The 25632-nt window shown below is 39.9% G+C and overlaps 1 protein-coding gene across 1 annotated transcript in view; it reads left to right on the top strand.

Annotated features, from left to right (window-relative positions):
- LRR1 (leucine rich repeat protein 1) overlaps positions 1-25257 on the top strand; it is a 209804-nt gene extending 184547 nt beyond the window's left edge. Inside the window, exon 3 of the mRNA XM_044074279.1 lies at positions 24492-25257. Within this exon, the coding sequence (XP_043930214.1) occupies positions 24492-24744 (253 nt within the window). The 3' untranslated portion in view covers positions 24745-25257. The remainder of the gene's footprint in view (positions 1-24491) is intronic.
- The last annotated feature ends 375 nt before the right edge of the window (positions 25258-25632 follow it).

Raw genomic sequence — 25632 nt, 5'->3', positions numbered from 1 at the left:
GCTGACAGACTCTTGCAAGAAGGACCTCCTTTGGTGGACTGTTAACCACGGGCACTTCATTTGTTCCTCACCAACCTGTTGCCACTGTGACAATGGATGCCTCACAGATAGGGTGGGGGGGCATTATCTAGGCAGGACTGTCCAAGGCACATGACAAGATCACGAGCCTCACCTGCATGTCAGTGTTCTAGAGATGAGGGCGGTGCTCCTGGTGTTGCAAGCACTTCACGACCTTCTGCCTCTGGGGACTATTGCAATACAATCAGACAACATATCGGTAGTATGGTATGTCAACAAACAGGGCGGAACCAGATCTTACCCACTCTGTCGAGAAGCCATGCGAGTTTGGAAATGGGCAATATCTTCCCAGCATTTTCTGGTGGCAACGCACATTCCAGGGACAACCAACGTGATAGCAGACAAGCTCAGCCGGGCAATCCTGATGCTTCACGAGTGGTCTCTGAAACCGGAAACAGCGTAACAGATTTTCCGCCGATGGGGATAGCCTTGCTGCGACATCTTTGCCAGCCCAATCAATGCCAAATGCAGCAGCTACTTCTCCCTCATCCCCCCTCCAGGGGAGTCACTGAGAGACGCACTTGTTCACGATTGGCCCCTGGGTCTTCTGCATGCCTTTCCTCCCTTTCCTCTCATTACCAAGGTTATTCAGAAAGTGAAACAGCTGGGAAGCAAACTCCTCCTCATTGCTCCTTACTGGTCTCATCAGGTTTGGTTCCCCTTTCTTGGGCCTCTTCTCCTTGACTATCCTTGGATTCTGGACCCAGTTCCCAACCTGTTGACCCGCATGTCAGGTTCGCTTCACCCCTCCTTACACACCCTCAATTTGACAGCGTGACTGCTCCAATTCCATCCCTCGTCAGGCTTCACGACTTCTCACCTGCCGTGACTCCTATCCTTGTCTTCTCATAAACCTTCCACTAGGAGACTATATTCCAGTAAATGGAGAAGATTATCTAGGCGGAGAAAATCAATGTTGACCCTTACACTTTCTCCATTCCAGTGGTTTTGGAATTCCTTTCTGAGCTTTTTCACCAGGGATCTGCGGCTGCCACTATCAGAGTTCAATTGGCAGCGATTTCAAATTTTCATCTAGGCTTTTAAGATTCTAATCTTATGTCACATAGGCTGTGCAAAACTTTCCTTAAAGGTGCCACTTTAAGACCTCCTTTCAAGAACCTGTTGCCTCATGGGATTTAAATTGTGTTATTCAAATTAACTTCTCCGCCCTTTGAGCCTTCTCGTTCACCCTCTTTGAAATTCCTGTCTTGGAAGACTTGGTTTCTGGTGCCCGTCACGTCGGCCAGACGGGTGTCTGTTACAGGCATGGTCAGTGAAACCCCCTTACCTGATTTTTTCACAAAGACAGGATGTCCCTTCGTACTAATCTCTCCTTTGTCCCAAAGGTCTGTTCCCATGCCACCTTGAATCAATCCATAGAACTTCTGGTGTTCTTTCCAAATCATTCCAACTCCTCTGAATACAGGTTTCATCAGCTGGATGTCCATAGATAATTACATTTTTATTTGCACTGGACTAAGGAAATCAGATCAGTTATTTATTTCCTTCTCCGAATCCAGGTGAGGATTACCAGTTTCCAAAGTAACACACACTAATTGGATTTCTAGCTGTATAGCTTATGTTTACAACTCAAGGCTCACTCTACCAGATCTCAGTCTACCTCTGCAGACTTTCAAGCCAGGGTCCCACTTGATAATATTTGTGCAGCAGCAACGTGGGCTACCCCTCACACTTTTATTACTCATTACAAATTGGATTCTACCTCCAGGGGTAGAGCATCATTTGGTTCCATGGTGCTCAGGAGTATTTTTCCTTGAGCCACCCAAGAATAAGGTGCTAGGGATGCTCTCCCATGTATAAGAATGAAGGTACTCACCATAACGGTCCATGTTAGTAGTCCATCTCGCCCTTCATTCTTATAAACCCACCCTCCTACCCCCATCCTGGAAGTACCTGGAGATAGAAAAATATCTATTTTTATGTAGACCCATGTAGACCTTTTAGTATTTGCTTCTTTGTATATTTGTTCTCTCTCCTAGTTAGCAGCAAACAAGATCTGGGGATTGTACTGGTGCACCATGGGATTCCTACCTAGCCACGAGCCAACTAGAATACTTCCAGCTTGTAAATAGGCCAAGTCGGAGTCGAGGATCCGCTCCGATCCCATATGTAAGAATGAAGGGTGAGATGGACTACAAACATGGAACATTATGGTGAGTACATAACTTCTTTTTACAGGATGATTTATTCATTCTTATTTGAGAACTTTTTAAATGGTAACTTAGAGTTATGTATGACTTTTGTAATATCGAAAAACCTAGACTAGGGGTTTTGTTTGGAATTCCAAAGATTCATAAAAATCAAACAAATCCCCCTTTTAGACCCATTGTGTCTGCCCCCAGCTGTATAACTGAAGGTATTTCATTAATGGTTAATTATTTTTTTAAGCCTTTAATATTTAAACTGGACTCTTACCTTAGACTCATGGGATTTTTTGAATTTTTAGAAATTTTTCAGCAAGTGTCGTTTTTGATCCAAGTAAACACATTTTATTCACAGTAGATGTGGTATCCTTATTTACTTGTATTCCACACAATATAGGTGTGGATTATGTTAGTTTTTAAACAGATTTTCTGTGTTTTCTAATGACCAAGTTAAATTCTGCTGTGAATTGCTGGATATTTTATTAAATAATAATTTTATGTTTAATAAATTTTCAGACAGATTAGGGGGGTAGCGATGGGGTCCCCTGCTGCCCCCACTTTTGCCAGTATGGTAATGGGTTGGTGGGAGTGCCAGATATTGTTCTGTTATTTTAACCAGTTTCAGGTATTGTTTTACAAAAGATTCGTGGACGATTTAATTTTCATAATAGAAGGTAATTTAGATAGGGTCCTCGAGTTTGTAGGGACCTCGAATCAGAGCTCTGAGTTTTTGAAATTTGCATTTGGAGATGTTGGTTTGAAAGTTAATTTTTTAGATGTTAACTTAGAATGGGCTTTGAATAGGTTTGTCAGTTGACTACATCATAAGGGCACATTTACAAACAGTTACTTACATTACTAGAGTTTACACCCTTCTTTTATGAAGAAAAATATTCCAAAGGGACAGTTTATAAGAGCAAGCCCATTAGACAAGTGAAAAATTCACATTTTTTAGATGAAGTAGAGTTCATTATTCGTTTATTCTTTGAAAGGGGTTATCAAGAGATAAGCTAAGAAACACAGCTGAGTTTATTAGCAAAAGGATGTCAAATTATCCCCGTATTCTTACCATTCCATTTAATACTAGTAATAAAACAAAAGACAAGTATTGTAATTTGGACATGACAGTTGATTCAGGGTTCATTCAAAATATTAAGGAAAATTGGAACATTTTGGAAGGAAACAAAGATCTTTTCAAGGTAGTTAGTACTGGACCTTTTTTGTGTTTAAGAAACATTTGTAATTTAAAAATTTGTATTTGAAAAAAAATGATGTTAATTTGTAATAGGTCAGCTAACATTAATAGAGCCTTGGGTATGTTTAAATGTGGTTGTAATACTTGTTGGAAGGACCATAAATTAGTTTAGCACATTTACCTTACACTATTAAAGTTCCCAGTCATTTTAATTGAAAAATCAAAGGGTTGATTTATATTGGAGTTTGTTCCCATTGTAGGGCCTTTTATATTGGGATGACCACTCGTACATTACATATTAGAATTAAGGAGCATTATTATGATATAAAAAAGAAATGTTAAAAATGCTTTTTATAAGCATACATTAAGATGCCCTCAGTATAATAAATTTTTCTTTTCAGTATTGGAACAAAAGGAACTGGATGTGAGGGATGGTGATTTTAAGACTCCATTCGAACAAAGAGAAGCTTTGTGGCAAATGACATTAAATTCTGATCAGGAACCAGGATTGAATGAGGCTGTGAATATAAAATGTTTTCTAAAACACCGTAGGGTGCATGTTAAATGATTTTTTTTGATACTGGCTGTTTTTACTTTGTCAGTGGAATTTAATGATGTCATAATTGAAGTGCATTTTTATTGGTTCACTTTGACTATTTAAACTTGTATCTTTAGTAAGTTAATGTATCTGTTTTTTCTGAAGAAGTCTCTGACGAAAGCGAGTAATAAACGCAAGTTTACGCTACATTTTGGTCTACCTTTGTCTTTGGCTATTCCATTGGTGTTTTCTTAGTTTGGTTTTCTGGAATCATGAACTTCTGTGGTTTCCAAATAAATACAAGCACTCTTAAAGGTTAAAATATTCTCTAAAAGACCAGTCACAATGAAAAGTTTAATGAATAATAAAAGAACACAAAAATAGTAAATATCTGTTTGCAATAAACACCAGGGTTTCAATCAGAGGAAATAAAAATAGCACCAGTGAATGATTGACACAGATACAGAAAAGCAGCACTTTAACTAATCTTACTATATTTTCCTGACTGATCTAAAGAAGTACTATTCCCTGGTTACTTACTAAAGCAAGGCAAGATGAAGTGGATGAGTGCTCCTCCTTTGTCAGGTTTCACAAACAGACTGCTCTGAGACTTCTGTCTCATCTAGTATTAAAACATCATTTCGGTGCTGGATTGCAGAACGACATCACAGACATCTGGCCGTCTGAGTCCCACACTCCCCTCTTTATTAGAAACTGAACCAGAATCTAGCACATGTTACCAAATACACACAGATCTTTGCTAAGATGTGTTATAGCATCTGGAAGATATAAAACCATTTCAAAAGTTCCATCATTCAGGGTAACAATTAGTTCACCCCTAAGGACAATACAGCAGGATTCCTAGTCCTGGTTTTAACAGACATTTTGTCTCTGGCCGCAATCAGAACTTTAAGATGTACTCTTTATGGCCTAAACCAGGTAATTTAATTTCATAGTATTTTTCAACGTTAGCTGGACTGAGCTTAACCTTTTCTCATTCAGTATTCTCTGTTACAGTATATTTCAACAGTTACACCTGTATGCCAGACTGTATTGTATTTCTTTTCTGTCCAGCAAGACCCAGTGTTGGTACATGTTTAACACAAGCAGCTTTACAAATCAGCTTGATATACGAATAGCACAGGATTCTTTACAAAACCTCAGCTAGCTATGCTGGCATATGTTACACATCCACTACCCTACTACTTCTGGCATAACTGGCATTGCCCCACATCATCACAGCATGCATTAGGTCTTGAAATGAGTACAGAGTTAATGAGCCCAGTATGCAGGTTAGATAGCAGGATTCACAAATATATAAAATAGTTCACAAGAAACACTGTGAAAAGTTATTTAAATACAGAGAAATCCCTGTATGGACAGTTATGTTTGGTATAACTAAAATTTAAAGATGCACACTGAAGGTATGTTAAAATGACTGAAATCACCAAGTACATGTAATGTTATTTTGTTTTGTATGCTGTTCGGCTAAAGTCACATTTGATGATTAGGCGTCTGAATGGGTTATTCTCAGTGTGCAGTCTGATTGTTTTCCATTACTGTTGGAATGCAACTTGCCTTTCTTGACTAGCTGTGCTCGACTGCAAGAGAGTGGTGAATAGTTGGCAGGGTGTAAGAATTACTCTGGCTACACTATGTATTTTACCAAAAGTAGTGTGACAAGATATAAAGAATATTACCGGAAAAGTGTATCTTTTCATCAAGGATGTATGGTAGTAGCAGGAGACTGGAGCACTATAGGAAATAAGGAAGAGTCCGATATCCTAGATTACTGGCTGGGGGCAGAAAACCTAGAGAAAATATGTGCATGTATTTGTAATCGATTGTAATGAAAATAGGACAGAATTAAGTGACTATACACATCCGGTGATATTGACAGAACTTGCATCTTTTAATTATATTTAGTAAGTAAGTCTGTTGTGATAAATATTGGCATTCTCCAGTACTTTATTTAATTGAAATATTAGATTTGAACCTAAGCAGTAAAGACCTTGCAAAGATTTGGAGTAATTATAAATTGAAAATTAGAAATGTGATGAAAGCAAATGTGATATGGAATAAGTCAGACTAGGTATCTAGAGGGCTTTAAAAGTAAGGAATTTATAGAAACAAAAATGAATATACAAAAGTGAATATATGGAACATGACATTAAAGAGCAACTGAATGATGCTAGAATATCTATACTAGAGCACTTAGAAAATATGGATGAACACAGAGCAATGGTTTTGAAATCACTTTTTGCAATAACCCTATAGCATCCAGATTGTTAGCTGAACATTTCAGGGAACAAAAGGATAAGTATCGGGAATTATGAGAATGGTAGGATAGAAGTGGACCCAGGAGGATTATGAATGTAATGGTAAGTTTTTACTGTGCACTGTTAAGAAGAGATGTAGAGGCTGAGAGCAATACACAGGGAATAGTAAAATATTTAACAATTATAGCTTTCTCAGTTAACAACATAAAAAATAAAGGGAATTGAAATTAAAGAAGCAATGAGAAGCCTTAATACAGGAAAAGTCCCTGGTAGTGATAGAATTACAATGTGGAAAAAGGAACAGGAGATTTTAAAGTACTAGCTAGACATTTGTATTAATATTTTTCTGGTTTGGGATATCTCCATGACTTGTAAAGAAGAAGTGATGATGGTTAAACAAAATGAAGTGAAAAATTCTCTTGATCTAGCTCATATTGACCAGTTTCAATTATGAATCATGTCTACAAAATGTTTGTCAAAAAGAATAGCAAAGACATTAAAAAGAATAATAGACCTGGATCCGTATGGATTTGTGACCAACAACACTATTATCAAAGCCCATATGACTCAAAACCATGCATTGGACTTAGTTTGGGTGTGAAATAGCATTTGACAGAATGAATTGTGAATTTATGAAAAGATCTTTTGAGGTATTTAGGGCTCCACAAACATGGACAACATTAATATCTACAGAGGAGCTCAAGCTAGGGTGAAGTGCATTGGTGAGATGTCTAAAGCATTTTGCCGTAAAATAGGAACTAAGCAAGGATGTTGACTTTTGCCATTATGCTTTGATTTGCATTTAGAGCCATTAGCCAATCACAAAACAAATATATAATTGGATATAAATAGAGAAATGCTAATGAGGAAATAACCCTTTTTGTTGATGAAATGTTACCAGTCTAGAATATGAAATAAAAGAATGTCTAGAATATGAAATAAAAGAATTGTAGTTGATAACATTTTACTAGTGTAGCTGGATAAAATAAAGGCCATAGTAATGAAGTAATGAATTTATGCCTAAATGTATGACTTGGTATAGAATTTCCCCTTTTTGTGGGGTCATGAGAAGAAGAGGTACTTGGGGATTTGGTTGAAACAGGATAGTAAACAAGCAGCAAAAGAAATTACTAAAAATATTATAAGGAAGACAAGACTGGAAATTTTTTGTGATCATCTACCCTGTTACCATCAATTCAGATGTTTTTGGTTCCTCATATTCTTTATGTATCTTAAGCTTGTATGTATTCATTAGTATATAAAAAAGGAAATTAGAGTTTCTTTGGGGACAGCAAAAGACTGTGAGCAATGGGGGGGGGTGATAATTGTAAAGTAAAATGATAATCACAAAGGAGAATAGTGGTTTGTGACTTCCAAATTTGGAAGCATGCTTTAAGGTCTCAGAACTTAAATACACCTGATTTGGGATGCAGATTATATGCCCAAATGGAAGCAAATGATGATCATAGTCCTTGATGAGGTAACAAGAGGATCATATGTAGGCATTTGGGCAGATCTAGGAAAGGAATGTGAAGAGCATTTATGTACAGCCTTCCATAGATAAAATTATTAAGCAAGACTTTGAAAGAAGTTAGACCTTAGAAAAATAACACCAATAGGGTTTTACTATATATAGTAATTAGAATGACCCAGAAGAAAATGTAATGAACATTTGGAAAAATAAGAACCAAGAGTTTGGGAACAGATGATAGATGTAGTAAAATGAGATGAAGCTAGACAAAATTTGGTTGCTGAACTTTGATCACTTTACAAATAAAAGGCCATTATTTGAGTTCTTGAAGGATAAGAGGTTGGGAATTAAATTTACAAAACCACAAATGGAGGATTTTATTACGGAGACCAGAACAGATATGGCAGACTGGAAAATACAACATGTAAGACTATATTCAATTTGAGAAAATGATGTAGTGTAAGTAAAAATAGCAAGGAGTGAATGATTAAAGATATTGCAAGATAATCAGTGGAGAAAAATGTCTAGACTCTTGATATGCAACTAAATTGAGAAAATGTAACATTTTTGCAAAAGTATTTCTATACACCTACAAGACATGAAAAAATGTTTTTGCAGACTAGGCATATGTTAGAGATGTGTTGGCTTAGAGATTTTTGCAGCATATATTTTGGGGCATATACAGAGTTGATTCCTTGCAAAAAAATGAATTAAATAACATGCCCAACTCTTGCATGAGCATTTAGCCTTGATATATGGATGTTTTTGTTGAGTTGCTGTAAAATCGCAATGCTCTCACCTCCTTACTACATATTATATTTCTTGTTGATAGTAATTAAGAAAGCTATAACTAAAAAATGAAAAACCAAAGACAAACCATCGATAAAGGTTAAAAAGATGATTAGAGAGATTAAAATATGAAACTCAAACAGAACTCCGTAGTTTAAAAAAAGTGGGCTTTGTGGGATTTTGTAACTGATGTTGATCTTTGAAGAAGATATTGATATGGAACAAAGCACCTTGACTGCTTCTTCTTTTTGGCTTTTCCAGGTTAGGGGTCGCCACAGAGGATCACCTGTCAGCTCATGATTGGCAGTGGAGTTTTACGGTGTTGAGTTGCCAGCCCGGCGCCCAACCTTCCACAGAAGGCACACGCACATACGCACTCATGCCTAGGGCTAATTTAGAGTGTTCAGTCCACCTACAGCATGTCTTTGGGATGTGGGAGGAAACCCACACGACCACAAGGAGGAAATGCAGACTCTGCACAGAAGGCACCCCAGCCAAGGATCAAACCGGCGAACCTCTTGCTGTGAGGCAGCAACACTAACCGTTGCAACTCAGTGGCCGCCCAACAAAGCACCTAGACTGCAATAGTCAAATTAAGATCTTTAATATAGTTAAAGGCATAAGTTGACCATATTGCTTTATTTTAACTATTTATTTAAAGAACAAGGTAGAAGAGCACCATTACCACTTTCAAGGTAAACCTAGATAATTATATGGGGAGCCTCAAATTCTCCCCCATTCAATCTTGTTGCTCTCCTTGAAGGCTAGAGGGAAATTAAGTAGTTTTTTTGCCTGTGCTTTTAATGGTTTGCAGTCTCTTGTGTTAGGAACTTGCTGTACACGTAGATGTTCAAGTGTATTTGCTTTTGCAGTTCAAGCTCCATCACACCTTTCCCCTTTCTACTTTTACCTGACATCACGTATAGATAATTAAATTAACTTTGCCTCCATCTTTAGGCAGCTTCCATTTATTTCTACTGCTTTGCTTAATGCCTTTATTAGCTCTGTCCTCTCCCTCTTTGTCAAAACTTTAACATCTGTCTGTGCTATGTCCTCCTGATGGTGGCCCCAGTTCATTTGAATTGGAATGGAGGAAGTAACTTCTCAGAAGTTCCTTGAATATATTAATGAAGAGAGAGTATGTGTGAGGTCTGTTTCTTCTGCACAGTTTTAACAGTCTTTGGTTCTACTTGAGAAGATGGTCTGACAGAAGCTAGACCAATATGATACCCCTTTAGTGGGCTTCTTTGTGTAATAAATGCAGTTGAATTCATCTGCTCCTCATCCTGAATGGAGGTCTATTGGCCTAGGGTTTCCTCCGAGACACGCAAGTGTTTTTACCATGCAGTTGCTGTCAGAACCACACAATTTGAGTCTGGGATCAATTCTGAGGTCACTTTGGTACCAGCGTTTCTCTCATAGGTGGTCATTTGTGGATCATTTTTTACTCTAGTCTTATGTGGACATCCTAGGGCAGTTCAGTCCTTGAAAGACTCCTTTTTTGTTTCACTGTTGAAGTGATGGGTTAAATCTTGAGCATCTGTCACATGGACCCTAGGGTCACTTGTCCAATACTAGCACTCTAGAAGCTCTGCTTTTGGGGTTTGTTCTCTCCCAGAGCCTCTTTTAGGCTCTTAGAGCATCTTATCTTTTGAGTGCATGCAGGGCTGTGTGTTTTCCTGGTCTAATGACTTATTTTCCACATCCACCTTTTCTTTCTCCAATTTTGAAATCTTGAAAGAGTAGCAAAAGTTATGGAAACTTGCATTAAAGTTTTGATGGTATTGGACTGGAGCATGAGAACCCTATGAGAAACCACTAAGTTGGCCAGCAGGGGCCTTTTTGGAGTGTTCTTTAGACTGTGGTCTCTGCAAGCCTCTAGACCAGGTTTTCCCCGAGTTGTGCAAAGGTATCTCTGGAAGTCTGTTTTGAGAAGAGACTGCACATCTTGCACTACATGTGGGGCTTTACTTCTTTCAGGCAAAACATCACAACTAGATTAGGATCTGCCCTGCTGGCCTTAACTTCTATGGCTAGAGCTTTGAGTGGTATTCTTTGTTCAAGTCCACTGGACCATTGACCTAAAGACTGGATGTTCTCTATTTTCATCCGGTTTAGTGTGTGAGTTTTCTGAGCTGACCTTTGCACCATCTCTGAAGCTTCACGGATCCAAGGCTCTGACTCCTCCCCTACCCACAATTCTCCCTTACGCTGCCCTTGTACCTCCGATCTCATTTGCTGCCTGAAGTATCAAACACATTTTCAGAATTAGGGCTGTAATTTTTGGGTGTACCCTTTTCTGGGTCAACTGCATTTATAATCTCCTTTCCTACCGAGAGACTAGTTTCTCCAACTTTTCTTCTACTCTGTTCTGAATTGTTTAAGAAACTTTTTTTATAGGGTTTCAGATATTTTTATTCTACTTTAGTTGGTAGCAAGTATGTGTATATTTTTATAAGTAGTTTGGCCAATCGGGATTATCTTCTTTGTACTCCATGATAGATGGTCAGGGGTTCAAAAACTGTGAAGGACAGCAACACCCCCCCCCCCCAAATAATCACTCTTAGTGCGTTTAATGTTTGGGGATTTCCCATGTTAACATCTGTGCTTTCTTTGGTCCCAGAGCCCTTCAAACTCAAAGGGAAAAGTTGATTGTCAAGGGTATCCTCCCTCCTCAGGGTCTTCCCTTCCTACTATGTCTTCATCATCTACTGCTGCTTCTTCCCCGGCAAAAAAAAAACGAGATAAGACAAAGACTTGGGAGAAGAGTATGGAGAGGTAGAGGTCAAAGAAAGGTATAAAAAAGGCAAAGAAAAAGAGAAAAAAGTCCAAGAAAGTTCTCTGGATCCCTCTGTTTCAGTCAGTTGAGAACCTAAGATACTAAGGAGGTCAGATTTGTCTGTACCTCTGACCAGATCCTCCTTGGCTCCGTTTCTGTCCAGAGCCAATAAGCTCAAGATTGCAATCTTGCTCCTACTAGAGAAGAAAATTTCAAGACCATCCTCTGTGACATCTTCAGTCTGGTCATCCAGATGTCTGGTCGAGCAAGGTGTCAATAGAGTGATGCGGAAGCTCTTGACACAAATCCAACTTGGGGTTCTCTCTGGGCTATCACCCTCAAATGCACTGAATACTGGTCCAACAACTCATCTCTATTTCCAGTAATAGTCTGCTCATCGGCTTCAGTTGTCATGGATCTGACCTACTCCAATGCGCCTGTCAGAGCCAACAGGGCTTGCTACTTCAGCTCAGACAGAGTATCCCTTTCTTTCGACTTTAAGGCATTCGGATCAGGGAGTCTGAGCTGAAGCATTTGCGCAGGTACTCCAGGGAACGGGTTAATTCTGAAGTTATTGGAGCAGTCTCTCTATCTCAAGCTTTGACCCTCAACAGCTTGGGTCCTAAGTTGGTCTTGGCACCAGGTAGCATGGAACCTGAGGTGTCCCCTTCTACTTCAAGTAGGAGGCGATCCTCCTCTGGTCTGTTGTCTGCTTCTGCATTCGAGGCCTTTGAAAAGACTTTGGCTGTACCAAGGGAAAAGGGGTTTATCGCTTGGTTCTAACCCAACCTCAACAGGGTTTGCTTAGCCTTGCCATCCTTCTATTCAACAGGGAGAGCTTGCTGAGATAGCTCACTATGTGAGGTCCCAGTCTGATTCCACCCTTTCTGACCACACCACCAGCTCAGGTTCACCAGAAACAGAATTGCAAATGGAAGCACATAGACTCCTCTCCAGGTTCACATAAGATTTGGATGAAGGTGAAGGGTCCCCCAGATCTCCCTTAGAAGGCATTACCTTTGCTGAGATCCTGAAATGGATGAAATAATAAGGGGGGGGGGTGCACAGATGCACCTTCACCAGACAAGACAGTGTTCTTGTGTGGCCTTCGGTTCTGGCTCATCTTCATCCTGGGTAGTACCTCCTTTTGATAACCAAATTGATCTTATGGCTCAGCAGGCATGGAAGGATCCTGACATGTTGCAACCAATCCCATAGAAACCAGGTAGGATTTTGGTAGAGCTCCAAGACCGGAAGCATTTGGCCTAGGATCCACTAGTAATTGCCATGGAGGTAGCTTTGGCCACCAAGAAGGCATTATCGGAAAAAAGTTCTTGTCCACCCTCCTAACAGGGAGTCTAGGATGTTGGACAGGTTCAGGAAATGGACATATGATTCATTGACCTTTGTGCTTTGAGCGCTAAATTCCTTGGCTCATGTAACCGGCTTTCAGAGAGATTTGACCAAGGAGATTTCCAAATCTCTCCGGTAACCTGCCTGCATATGTCCAGAATGTAAAACCCAAGGCTGTCATAACACAAAAGCAATAGCTACTTCAACAGCCCTTACGAAAAGACTTCCCATTGATATTTGTGCTGTTGTAACTTGGTCACCAAATCACACTAAGGGCAGACTTTGAAAGTGCAGATAGGGTTAGTAAGGGTACATTTGGGGCACTAAAAAGGAATGGAGTAGTGGATAGGAAGGCATGACAAATGTATAGAAGAATATGCCAATGTGGTATAACCATAGTAGAATAAAGGTATGATTTTAGGCTGAAGAAGTTGCATATAAGGAGAAGAAAAGATGTTTTTAAGGAGTGCTACTTTGAGATGAGGGAAAGGGTGACCAGAGATTGAAAGGAGGTATGTAATTTGAGTAAACAGTGGCAGAATACTACCTTTAGATGTTTTAGAGAAAAAGAGGTTAGGAAGAAAATGACAGAAGGACTACATATTTAGATGTTTGTAGACAAAGAGGAGGGCAAGAAGAGAAATAAGTGGAACTGATTTGATGGCATAGTTATGCAGTGTAAAATCATTGTCCTTATAGGAACAGAAAAAAAAAAGAATTGACATTTTGGGAGAGGGTAGTATAGTTCTAGTTGAATCTCATATGGAGTTGTTCACTTGGTCTCTGATGGAAAGGTCATGAAATTGGAGGTAGGCAATTAATATATCCAGATGCAAAGGCCATTCAAGGAGTGCACTGGGGCAGATAAAGATTGGTGAGCTTAATATCAATAGTAAATTATCATAGACTAGGCTATTTCCTTTGAGTGGTTCTGGCTGAATCTTTTACAGCTGTTCAATGGATCTCTGGAGGAAAAAGTCATGAAACTGGAGACTGGGCTTTTAAATACCCAGACACAAAAGGTGGTTTAAGAAGTGCAACAGGGAACTATGGGTTGCCAAGATTTACATCTGCAAAATGGAGAAATGCCAAAACAAAGGGTATTTCCATGGAGCAGTAGAGGGGGTATAATTGACTTACAGCAGGTGGGTGTAACCTGGTTATGCAAGTCTGACATTACTAGCAAAGTTTACATCTGGCTGCTGCACATCATTTAGTAACTGCCTTTCCAATGTAATGCTGTACCATCTGTAGATTTCCTTTTATATATTTAAAATGTATTCAGAAGTCATTTTGTACTGTTCATTAACCTGCTGTGCACAGTGCATGTTGGTCCTTTTGTTGCACGTAGTAAAGATTTTATATATGGCTGCTTATTGCTGATTCTGTTGGTAAGGAGATGACTGGTGCCCTTCAACTCCTGTTGCAGTCTACTTTTAAAGGTCAAAGAGGTGGTTAAATGGATACCACCCTTGGACCTTGCTGCCTTGTTTAAAAGGTAAAATAGGAGGTTAAGGGGCAACAGCCTTCCTAATGAAATCATTGATAGTTCACTTTAGGCTGACAACCTTGAGTTAACAGAGCATGCACAATTCAAGACCTTCAGTAATAGACCAATGTCTTTCCATATCACTATTGAAGTATTCATAACCTATGCGATCTCTTACAATGAATAGCGCCAAGTCTGGTCATTATACCAAAGCCTTTAATTTTTACCAGACTTCTATGTCATACATATGCTTCTCGCACTCCAGACTCCCCTTCTTTGCTGCCAGTCTGAACACAATATTTGTACTTCGGTCTGAACACCCTTCACTGTGCTGGTTATATTGAGCCTTTTGCAGAGAAGTAGCCAACTGGTGTTCCTTTTCTTTTCCTTTTATAATGTGTTTTGAGAGTTCATGTCATCCAGGAAAGGGAAATATCAGTGTGGGAGGCAGATTCACCATAAAGATCAACACAAGTTTGTTTTGTCCAGGCGCTTCTCTTGACGACACTTGGTGCTCTTTGTCAGGCATTTGTGCCAAAGACTCTTCACAGCCATCTGTCTTCTCTTTCCATTTGTCTTGGGAACCAGCATCTCAGATTGTTAGCCCAGGGTGCCATGGCTGAATCCACCTGTCCTGAGGTACAGCCTCTTTTTAGAGTAAAAAGTCGAGGTGTGATACTGCTGCTGTCCATCCTCTGCCTGACGTCTTTCCCTCAAGGTGTATGACATCCCTTAAGACCGTCTAGTGCTGGCATTGGTGCCCTCTGCAATGACCATGTCAGAGGCCAGCGTGAAACTGGCTTCTCACACTTCCTTCAATATTTAGCAAACATCCACTGTGGACTGGAAGGGGGAATCGCAGCTGATCATGTCTGAGGGACCTGGGGGCTTCCCTAGATCTTAGAGAGTAAGTGCCTGGTACCCTAATTTGAGTCAAGTCAGGATTCTGAACCACAGAGGTTTATTAAAGCTAACATCCCCCTTAAGAAAAGACAGAGGACTAAGCACATTTCTTCTCCTCCCAAAGATCCTTAGGAGGAGTGGCAGAATTTTACTTTGGGCTTGTTTAATGCTCTGACTGCTTTGGGACCACCTCAAGGGATTTCTGTTTCTCCCCCTCCTTGGTCCTCTACCCTTAGAAAATCTAGGAAACCCGATTCCTCTGCTGAGGAATCTAACTCTGATGAGGATTCCTTGGCCTAGTCCTCCCAAATGCCATCACCCTTGAAATACGTCTCTGAGGAGGAGACCTTAAGTCCTGATTCCCCTTTGGAAGAATTATCCTTGGGAGAAACACTGGTTCGCATGATGGACCATTTTAAATGGGACTGCTCCCAATTTTCTGATATCCAAAAAGAGTTTGTGTTGCAGATGGACTTCCCTCTAAGCATTCTGTTGTACCTCTGTAATGGATGCTGTGTTGGGTACTTTTTCATCTGCTGCTTTGGCTCCTGATTCTCATCCTCCTGCCCCTAAGAAGCCTGACCATTTGTATATGGTCCCCTGAGGCTTTCAGGTTTCTATACAAGTGGCCTCCTGATCCTGTGGTGGTCTAATGTCTTTGCTCATAAACCTTCTTGGTTTTTGTCTTCCTGTAAGTTTCTTCCATCACACAAGGATAGTCAAGCTATGTGGAGGCTGGGGAAGAAGGTCAAGACTTCTGCCTCCCTGGCATTCTGTGCCATTAACTGTCAAATTCACATGACCAGGTATATTTTATCCCTTTTGCCTCTTCTGGGGTAAAGTCTGTCTAATCTGCCCGATTCTGAGGCCAAGTCCATTGCTCTTTCTTTGGTGTGGTCCACATCTCTGGTGGCTTGTCACTTCAATAAGTAGTTATAATGCTACTGATGCCTTCCCTAAAGCTGTTGCTTCAGGCTCTGCCATGAGGCTGTATTCCTGGCTTTGTCTTCAAGATTTGCCTGGTGTCATTAAGGGCTAAGCTTCTTCATACTCCCCTAGACAACCCAAATTTCTTCGGGTTTATTTAAGACCTTACAGGACCAAGACAAGGTCATGAAGGACCTTAAAAAGATTTTTTTCTTCCCCCATTCCTAAGTTTCCGAGGAATTGCCTTGCAAAAATTGCTTTTGTTGGTAGGCAGCCTCGTCTGCCCTCAAAAGGTAGGAGTCCAGGATGTGTTTTCTCTGACAAACCAACTCAAGACACTGAGACCTCAAAAACCTTCCTTTCATACTAAATCTACCTCCATCTGACATTCTGCTTTCCCTTTTCCATGGCTAGGTTCCCTTGTCTCTGACTCTGTCACTGTGTTTGCAACAGATTACTTCATACTCTTGTATTCTTTCAGTCATCCTTCAAGGTGTTTCATGGTCTTGAAGCCCCCCCTTTTTTTCGGGCATTCCTGAACCCCCTTTGTATCAAATTCCCCATTTATAAGGGGTGTTGCAGGGTTTACTAGATCAGGGTACAATTCAGCCTTTCCAGAGACCCTAAGCGGCACAGGGATTTATTCAAGGATGTTTTGGCCCCCAGAAACGAGGGGTCCTGGAACCCTGTTCTAGACCTTTATTTTTTTAATACTTTCCTTAAGATACCTATCCTCAGGATGCTTTCCCTCCAGATCCTGTTTCCGGTCTTGCTTCCTCAAGCCGCCTAGTTTCCTTGGATCTGAAGGACCCTTGCCTTCATATTCCCATTCACCCTCAATTAAGGGAAGTGTTTTACATTTCTCTCTCCCTCATTTTCAGTTCTCTCATTTGCCTTTTGAATTTTCCACCACCCTAAAGGTGTTCGCAAAGTGCCTGGCTCCAGTCATATGTTTTTGCAGGCTTCAAGAAGTACAGATATATTCTTATCTGGACAATCTGCTCCTGCAGGACCTGCACTTTACCAGGCTCCTGTTGCACATTCTGGGTTTAACCAACAATCTTCAGAAGTCTGCTCTTGTCTCCCTGTCAGGATCACATCTTCCTGGGATACAGTATACAACCTGTTCAAATGCTGGCATCTCTGCCTGCTCCCAAGGGGTGTACTGTCTGTACAACCTATTTCTAGACCTTGGAAAATAAAGAAATAGTCCCAACAATAACCTGGAATACACCAGCTTTGACAACAAAATGTTCCTTCGACTAAGCGCGTTCGCCAGTAATTGGCTACAACAGAATAAATAGTGAAAAATTTTTTTACAAACACTTAATTAGATAATTGATAAGCCAATCATCAGCCATAAAATCATTTAATCTAAAACAAATCAAAGAATCCATTTAACAATGCGTATAATATCTAGCCAAATTTAAACATATCCACTAGGTTCCACAAACAACAAAATTAGTTGAAAAGTTTGAGTGAACATATAAAAATACTATAAAAATTTGTTACATGAATTAAAAACATTGATATATAAAAAACGTGTATAAAAAGAACATAGCAGGCAATACTAATAAACATACCCAAGCTGAAAAAACATTAGCTTTTAACTTTTGAAGTTTGAAACAATACCAAACTATGGTTTCAGACTTATTCAAAACACTATTACGTCCCCATAGTGTACCTGTTCCGGGTACAAAATAAACATTATACCCAGTATAGTAAATGTGCTAAATAATGTTATTAGATCTCTGCTTTAACATGGGCATGAGGGAAATACCTTCATTAAGTCCTGGTGGTCGCATGGCGTTTAACCTCAATTGCCACCTTGTTTCTTTGTTTTCAACAAGAAGTCTGTCATCGCCACCCCTACAGTTCGGTACCACCCGATCAATGACAAAGAAATTTTTTTTTTAATTGGGACAACCAAAACTATGATTGAATAGAGCATTGTGCCCATCTTTCCTTCTAATGGCCCTAAGATGTACACCAATCCTGTCCTTTAGCTTTCGGACAGTTTTTCAAACATAGAAAGCATGGCAACTGACGCACGTGGCAACATAGACCAACATCTTAGTATTACAACTACATCTCCCTGGGCATGATAAAGCATAATCATGTCCATATATCGCCACATATGGCCCATCATTAATGTAGCGACAAAATTTACATGACCCACATTTGACCATCAAAGACTTGTACCATCTATTTTTCTTGTCCTCCAGGAGGTTTTTAATGTTTTCCCCCCTACTGAATACCACCGTGGGTTGAGCCCCCAACTTTGTCTTGGTGTATTCATTGAAACAAACTTACCACAATTTTTTAGTTGTTTCACTAAGGGGGGGTACACAAAGGGTTGTATTTTAAAACAAGTACGTCAGAATTATCCCTTGTGGTGTAGTACCCACAGTTTTAATACCTGATGTTAAAATAGGAGAAAAAGATGTGGAAATTTTGGAAACCACTTCATGTTTTGTATTTAAAACCAATTTTAGGGGATAACCTCTCTCTCAAAACATCCCTACTAAAGTGTACATCTCATCCAAGAAAATATTTTCATCACTAACCAGTCTTGATAACCTCACCATTTGACCCTTAATGCTTTTCCTCTGATGGTGAGGGTGGCAACTGTTGAAATGAAGTAGGGAGTTGGAATATGTTTTTTTCCTGTGTATGTTGCTTTGTAGCCCCTTATCCGTGATCTTGAGATGAATGTTAAGATCATCTATTTCGGTCTAGTGCCACGTGTAGGTGAATTTAAGGAAGGTAGTGGTATGATTTAAGTACTCTACAAATGTTTTAACCTCCTCATTGCCTTTCCACAAAATAAGAACATAGTCAAGGAACCTATTGTACATCAGAATATTTTGCATAAAGTTAGTGCAAAAAATATGGGATCTTTCCCAATGCAACAAGACCACATTTGCATAGACAGGGGCACATTTGGCACCCATGGCAACACCAGCAATCTGGTGAAACAATTCACCTTCAAAAGTTAAATAGTTGTTTCTAAGAACCAATTCCATTAGTTCCACCAGTTGGTCAATCTTTTTTCTATCTATCCTATCACATGTGAGCAAGGATTCTCTGAACCAATTTAATCTCTCATCATGGAAAATAACTGTAAATAAATTCACCACATCAATGGTGAGAAAGGAATATTGAGTGACACTGTTGGTATGTCTCAAGCATTCCAAACAGTGCCATGAATCCTTCAGAATATGATCAATTCCATTGACCACACATTGGGACCCAAAATCCACAAATGCCGCCAAAGGTTCAGTCTTAGAACCCCTGGCCGCCGCAATAGGTCTAAAGGGGTGGGTTGTTGACATTTTTGTGGATTTTGGGAATCCCAAAAATGACCGGTGTGATTGGGTGGGGGGCTGTCAAAAATTGTACTTCATTATCATCAAAGACACCTTGATATACAGCATCCATTAAGTATAAATCAACACAAGTGTAGGCTCTGTTTAGTTCATTTTTTGAAACTCTATGGTATGTGTTTGTCATTCAGAATCTCGTGCATCCTAGATACATAGTCTGTGACCCATAATGACTGCCCCCCCACTCCCCACCCTTGTAGGGCTTCATAATCCTGACATACCTGTTTTTTGCTAAATTACAAAGAGTTGGTCTTTCCTCATGACTGTGATTGTCATGCTGTGTAAAGAAATTAGAGTTGTTATTTTGAATAATTTCTCCAAATTCTTTTTCACACATCCTTTTAAAAATATGAACTTCCATGTGATTCGGGGGAATAACTTTTTCTTTTTAAGGTTCCCATACAGTTGTTAGTATTAGTGTTGATATGTTCAGAAAAAAAACATCCTAAGATTAAGTTGCCGGGTGTAAAGCTTCAAACTAATAACAACAGCTATGCCAAGTTTAAAAACTTGGACAAATGTAGTCCCTTACTTAACCGTTTGAAATGTGCTTCGTTAATAGTCAAACCACTAAAATTGTAAATGGTGAAACCATTGTGCACAATAACTTCACCACTCATATCAGAATGTCTAGATGAATTCGCAAAACCAAAATTTTCTGAATTATCCATTGTACCAAAGTCAAAACCATCAGTCCCAAAACATAGGCCTGAACAGTTGAAGTCATCTAATATCTGTTGTTGGTTTGCCTCTGGTACTTTTTGTCGTAATAGTTCCTGTGCTGGTTGTGACCATTGTATTGGTTCCAAGACTCGCCCTGCCTCTGATTCTTTAACCTCTCCGATCTCAGAGAGGGCGATTGTTCCAAAAAATGGTCACCATCAGAATTGTCATTGTCCAAGAAATAACCCTCCTCATAGTTGTCACTTTGTTCGTGACTAGTAACATTGTCATTCGAGTGAGTAGACCTAAAGTCTTTCGTGGGGTACACACGTTTGCTTTTGTAGTCAGCATGATCTCTTGCCAACTTCTTCCATTTAATGTTAACATTATTTTTGACAAAATCGTCAACATTTTTAAGTAGTTTTTGGTAGTGGGGGTTATATTGTGGAAATAACAGATCATTCACAATGTTAGAATGTAAAGCATTAATTTCTTTTTCCAATACTGCCAACTTGATATGATTATGTCTAATAATGTCTAAAAGCGCCAAACCTATTTTGTCAAACAGCTCGACCAGTTCACCAAACGCGCTGGATTCTTGATCTATACCAAACGTTAACTTCCACAGTCTTTCAACCCTTTAGGCGCTTGCTTAAGTGCCAAAAATTTACTGAGGAATGCGTTGTCCAACTGAAGTGCTCTGAATTTCTTACACACACTAGAAAAGTTGTTTTTGCAAAGTAGGTTGTCCGACCCACCATTGCTTTCAGAAAAACAAAACTCCGGCGTTCTCGACCATTCCAGCAGGTCACATCCCCGTGGTTCAGCCCGTGCATTTCCTGCATTCGCCTGGTTAGACCCACTTGCCACAGGTGAATGCAAAGTAAACAGCTCAGCCTGTGTACTAGTAAGCGTAGGAATAGTGCGTTCACCTGCCTCATGTCGTGTGAGCAAGCCAGTAAGCCTCTGGACAGAACTGGTAAGTTCAACAATAGCTGCCTCCATACGTCAACAAAAAGCCAGGGTGTCCTGAGCTGTGCAGGATGTAATACAAAACACAGCAAAAACAGATTCCCAACCGGAACAAAATAATCCCAACAACGACCTGGAACACACCAGCTTTATTGACAACAAAATGTTCCTTCGACTAAGCGCTTTCACCAGTAATTGGCTTCATCAGAGTCAAAGAAACCTCTAACTACAACAGAATAAATAGTGAAAAAATTGTTTTACAAACACTTAATTAGTTAATTGATAAGCCAATCAGCCATAAAATAACATTAGGTGAACCGCCCTTAAAGTGCTTAGTGCAAATCATTTCATCTATTTCTAGACCTTGCTTCCTCTGTCTCTCATGCTTGCCAGGGAATTTCTGAGGACTGTGGCATTTGTCTCGACCATCCCCATGCTGCCTTTTACCAAGTGGTACCTGTGGTCCGAGTGGCTTCAGCATTGCCACCTACTCAAGTTTCCAATTCCCTTACTTCCTTTTCTAAAACTTGAGCTTCACTGGTGAATTCAACACCTATCTCTCAATCCAGGCATTCCTTTCCAGCTTCCTTCTCCATCTCAGGAGCTCTTTATAGATGCATTATTTCAAGAGTGGGGGCTGCTTCTAGCGGTATGAGATGTCAGGGTCTCTGGCCCCCTTATCAGCAACTGGATCACATACAATCAAAGAAGTGTGGACCCTTATTGCTGTCCATGCTTTCCATACACTTTGGTCCCCAAGTTCTCTAAGGACAACTCCACAATCAAGGTACATCAAGCAGGGGAACACAAGGCCCTATCTTCTTTGCAGACTAGTCCTTCAGGCCCGAGATCTAGTTATCCAAATGCAGGTTTCTGTACAGGCAATTTGCATTCTTTCAGGATAAAGTCTGGTGGCAGACTGTGAGCAGGTCCTGGACACACCCTCACGAGTGGATGCTTCACAGAGAGATGTTTCTGGACAAAACTCGTCAGTGGGGTATCCCTCAAGTGGCTCTCTTTGCCTCCCTTCTGAACAGACAGATTCCTTGCTTCTTTTCCAGAACCTTAAGTCCTCTGGCTTAGAGGGTGAATGCCATATCTTTTTCATGGAAGGGAGTGTTCTTTATGCTTTCCCCCTCTTCTTCCCAGGGTCCTGCACAAGCTCAAACAAAACTCCCTTTTGGCCCTGACAGCACTGGTTCCCACTCCTTTTTCATCTGGCTGGGGTAATCATCACACGTTACTAGATAGATTTTCGTCACACAAGACAAAGGGTTTCTCCTCCACCCTTTTCAATCCAGTCGTCAGTTAACACTTTGGGTGATAGAGTTTTAATTCCCTTTTGACACCATTTCTCTGAAGATGTGCTTTAAGGTTCTTCAGGGGACCGGGAACCCCATTACCAGAAAATCCTGTGTCCAAATGGAAGAGATTTTGTTTGGTGTCTTAAAGTTCACCAGGATTCCTTCTCAGTCGTGGGTCCCTTTGGTTCTGTCTTGTGTGAACTGCTCCATGCTGGCTTGGCTCAAAGCTCACTTGTCAGCAGTCTCTGTCTGCCTTTTAATCCACCATTGGCCTCTTGTTTTGAGGTTAAACAATTACTGAAAGGTGTCCTCCACGTTGGGCTACCGAGAATGCCCATCCTTCCTCCTTGGGACCTTAATTTTCTTCTTGAGAGATTGACCCAGATTCCCCTTGAACCTGCTGCTAACACTTCTTTGTAGCCTTGCACCTAAAAGATTGTTTTATTAGTTGCCGTCACTTGGGGTGGCTTGTTCTCTTGGGACACTTCAGTTCTGAGTCTAGAGTGTCCATATGTCACCTTTATGCTTTATGTTGACGTTTGTAGCATGCATCTGGCATATGAAGCTGGTAAAAAAATTAAAGATTTTGGTATACTGGCCAGACAGAGGGCTATCCTTGGCAGGAGATCCTATAGGTTATGAAGACTGCAGCAATGAAGAGAAGTACATCTAATGTTATGCTAAGATTGTACACAACTGTACTTTATGCAAATCATTTACATCTATTGACAGCTCACTAAAGTATAGAAGAGTGATTCATACAGCATGAATTCATGGCTAAGCGTTCTTGTCAAATCAAATGAATCCAATTCTCTGTTTTGTCATGAAGGAGATATCATTAGGCAAACCAAAAGACAATGATCTACAGGGACTGTAGTAAAGGCTTTGGATTTATACTATGCTGAAATATGTTAGGGATATAGGAGGGATGGGGCAAGATATGAATATAAGTTGAGAATTGACTTATGGGACTGGATGCAGAAAGTAATAGTCATGGGGTATTTGTTGGACAAAAGAATGGGGAATGTTGTGTGGCAGATGTTTGTTCTAGGAGGTAAGGTTGTCATTTTAAACCCTGGATAATCCTGGGCAAAATGCAGAGTACTGCACCTGAGGAAGAGCAAGCTAGGACTGGAGCAAATCCAGTAGTTGAAACAAAAGAAGAAAAAAGATTTTAATTACTGAGTTTATGGAATCACCAAGGGTAGTATGAGGAATGGTGGAGGCCAAGTAGGATGATGAACTAAATTAGTAGTGGGTGTGGGGGACAGGAGGCAGAATGATCCCACTGTTTCAGGCACTTGTGAAAGCCCAATTGTGGTGATGTTTCAGCTGTGGGGTGCCAATACCATTGAGAGAGTTCATGGAAAAGTAACAATGAATAATTGTGACTATAAGGAGTAGCATAAGCATACTCTGTAGACTAGGTTGCACTCCAATGTAGGAGGGGAAAAAGGGAGATGTGATTTGGGCCCAGAGCCGTCACTGGGGAATGGGAGAGATTAAGTTGGGAAGGAAAGTATGTAGAATAGCTATGACCTGCTTAAGATAACACAGTTCACCCCCTTGATAAATGGGTACTTTTCGTCTGACAAAGTGGAGCAAGCCTGCATAAGTTGGGTGGGTTGGGCTTAAGGTAACAAGGGCATTTAAAAAAGGCATGTGATAAGCGGAACAGAAGGGAGGGCAAATGCTGTGAGTTGGCTGCATCAGTCTGGCAGACAAGATGGATTATGAGCCCTCTTCTGACAGTATGTTCATAGATACAAGTATACCCGACAGGGGAAAGGGAAAAACTTCATTTTTGAAGCACCATGGTTTTCTGTTCTACTTGAATGTATTAACATTGGAATAAGTTACATAAAGTAATTTACAAAGGTGTGTCTCTCTTGTGGCTTTTGTTACTTGTGTTAATTTCAGAATTAAGAAAAATATATTCTTCTTTGATTTGTCTGTGTTTGAACTGTAATGTAATATTTGAAACTACTCAATACATCTTAATTTTTCATTCACTGCTGATTTTACCTGTAGCTTTATAGACTCTTGTTTAAAAATAAATAAATAAATTTAACTTGCTCTGTTTGAATTATGTAAATCTGGATCTTGTTTTGTAGACTGTAAAAGTTTATGTAGCATATGATTAAATGAATGTTGAGCTGTCACTGAAAATTACTATTGAATGTTTTTGTTCTTTCTACAGGTTTTCTTATGGGCCACATCTTCTGCCAGCTCATCTTTGTCAAGATTTGGACACTGCAAAGTTGTGTCAGTGCGGGCAATCTTGTGTAAACTCTTTCATTCAGACTACAGTAACTATGAATCTCCACCATGTGTCTCATACAGTGGTTCTTGTAGATAACATGGGTGGCACAGAAGCTCCTGTCCAGAGTTATTTCTGTTCTTTGCTATGTTACTCTGAATTTCTGGACAGGTATCTGCAAAGTAATAGATAATGTGTCACTGTCCTTCATGGTACTGCTTGAGCTCTACAGCTCTCTCAATACACTTAAGACTGGCAGAGTTTTTCCATAATCAGTTATGAGTAAACATACTTGCCTGTTAAGCTGTAGACGTAGTGTATGCAGCCTGGTCATAGAGACAGTAGTCTTCTGTCATGGGAATCTCTTAGCCACTTGAAGAAAGTCGATGCACTTAAATTCTTGGAGAGCAAGACTATTTTACAAAAGTGGTTGCAATTTCTGCCTTGGAAGTTTATCTTTCAAAAGTAGTAACGCTGATCCTTTTTCTTTCAGAATTTGCCTAACTAAAAAAGGCTCCAGATTTTTACTTCCAATGATTGGTCCCTGTTTTTGGAATTCTTTAAATGTAAAATGTAATTGCTCTTGAATATTGGGTATGGCCACTTGTCGTCTTATTTCTCAGTTAGTGTTTTTCTTGAAGCCCATGCCTGGGTTTTATGTTGTAAAATATGTTTTATTGCAAAACATGCTATTAGTGCCTTATTAGTTGCTGTCACTGAATGTCACTTAGTGTTTAACAAGTATGGTCATTTCTTATATCCTTCACAATTTAGTAGTTTTCTGTTTTGTTTTTTTTTTTCTGAGTGCTTTGAATTTGGAAAAATATTTGCCAGTGAAAGTGTTTTTTTTTTGGGGGGGGGGGCTTGAATGGCAAACTTTGAATCAAGAAAGGTTTTAAAATCAATAGCTCAGCCCTTCAGATATCAGAAACAGCCACACAACATTCAGCATTTAGAAACGGTTAATTGTACTTATAATCCATCCAAGAAGAACCTGAGGAAAAAATAATGGTGCCAAGGTTTTGTGAAGAGTTTCCTCTGGATATTTGACTGCAGAAATTGTATTTTGAGTACTCTTCCC

This window comes from Protopterus annectens, chromosome 6.part0 (genome assembly GCF_019279795.1).
Source record: "Protopterus annectens isolate FY-2018-M chromosome 6.part0, PAN1.0, whole genome shotgun sequence".
NCBI classification, from domain to species: domain Eukaryota; kingdom Metazoa; phylum Chordata; order Ceratodontiformes; family Protopteridae; genus Protopterus; species Protopterus annectens.
Note: the sequence above shows the minus strand (reverse complement) of the source record. Positions and strands in the feature narration are given on the sequence as shown.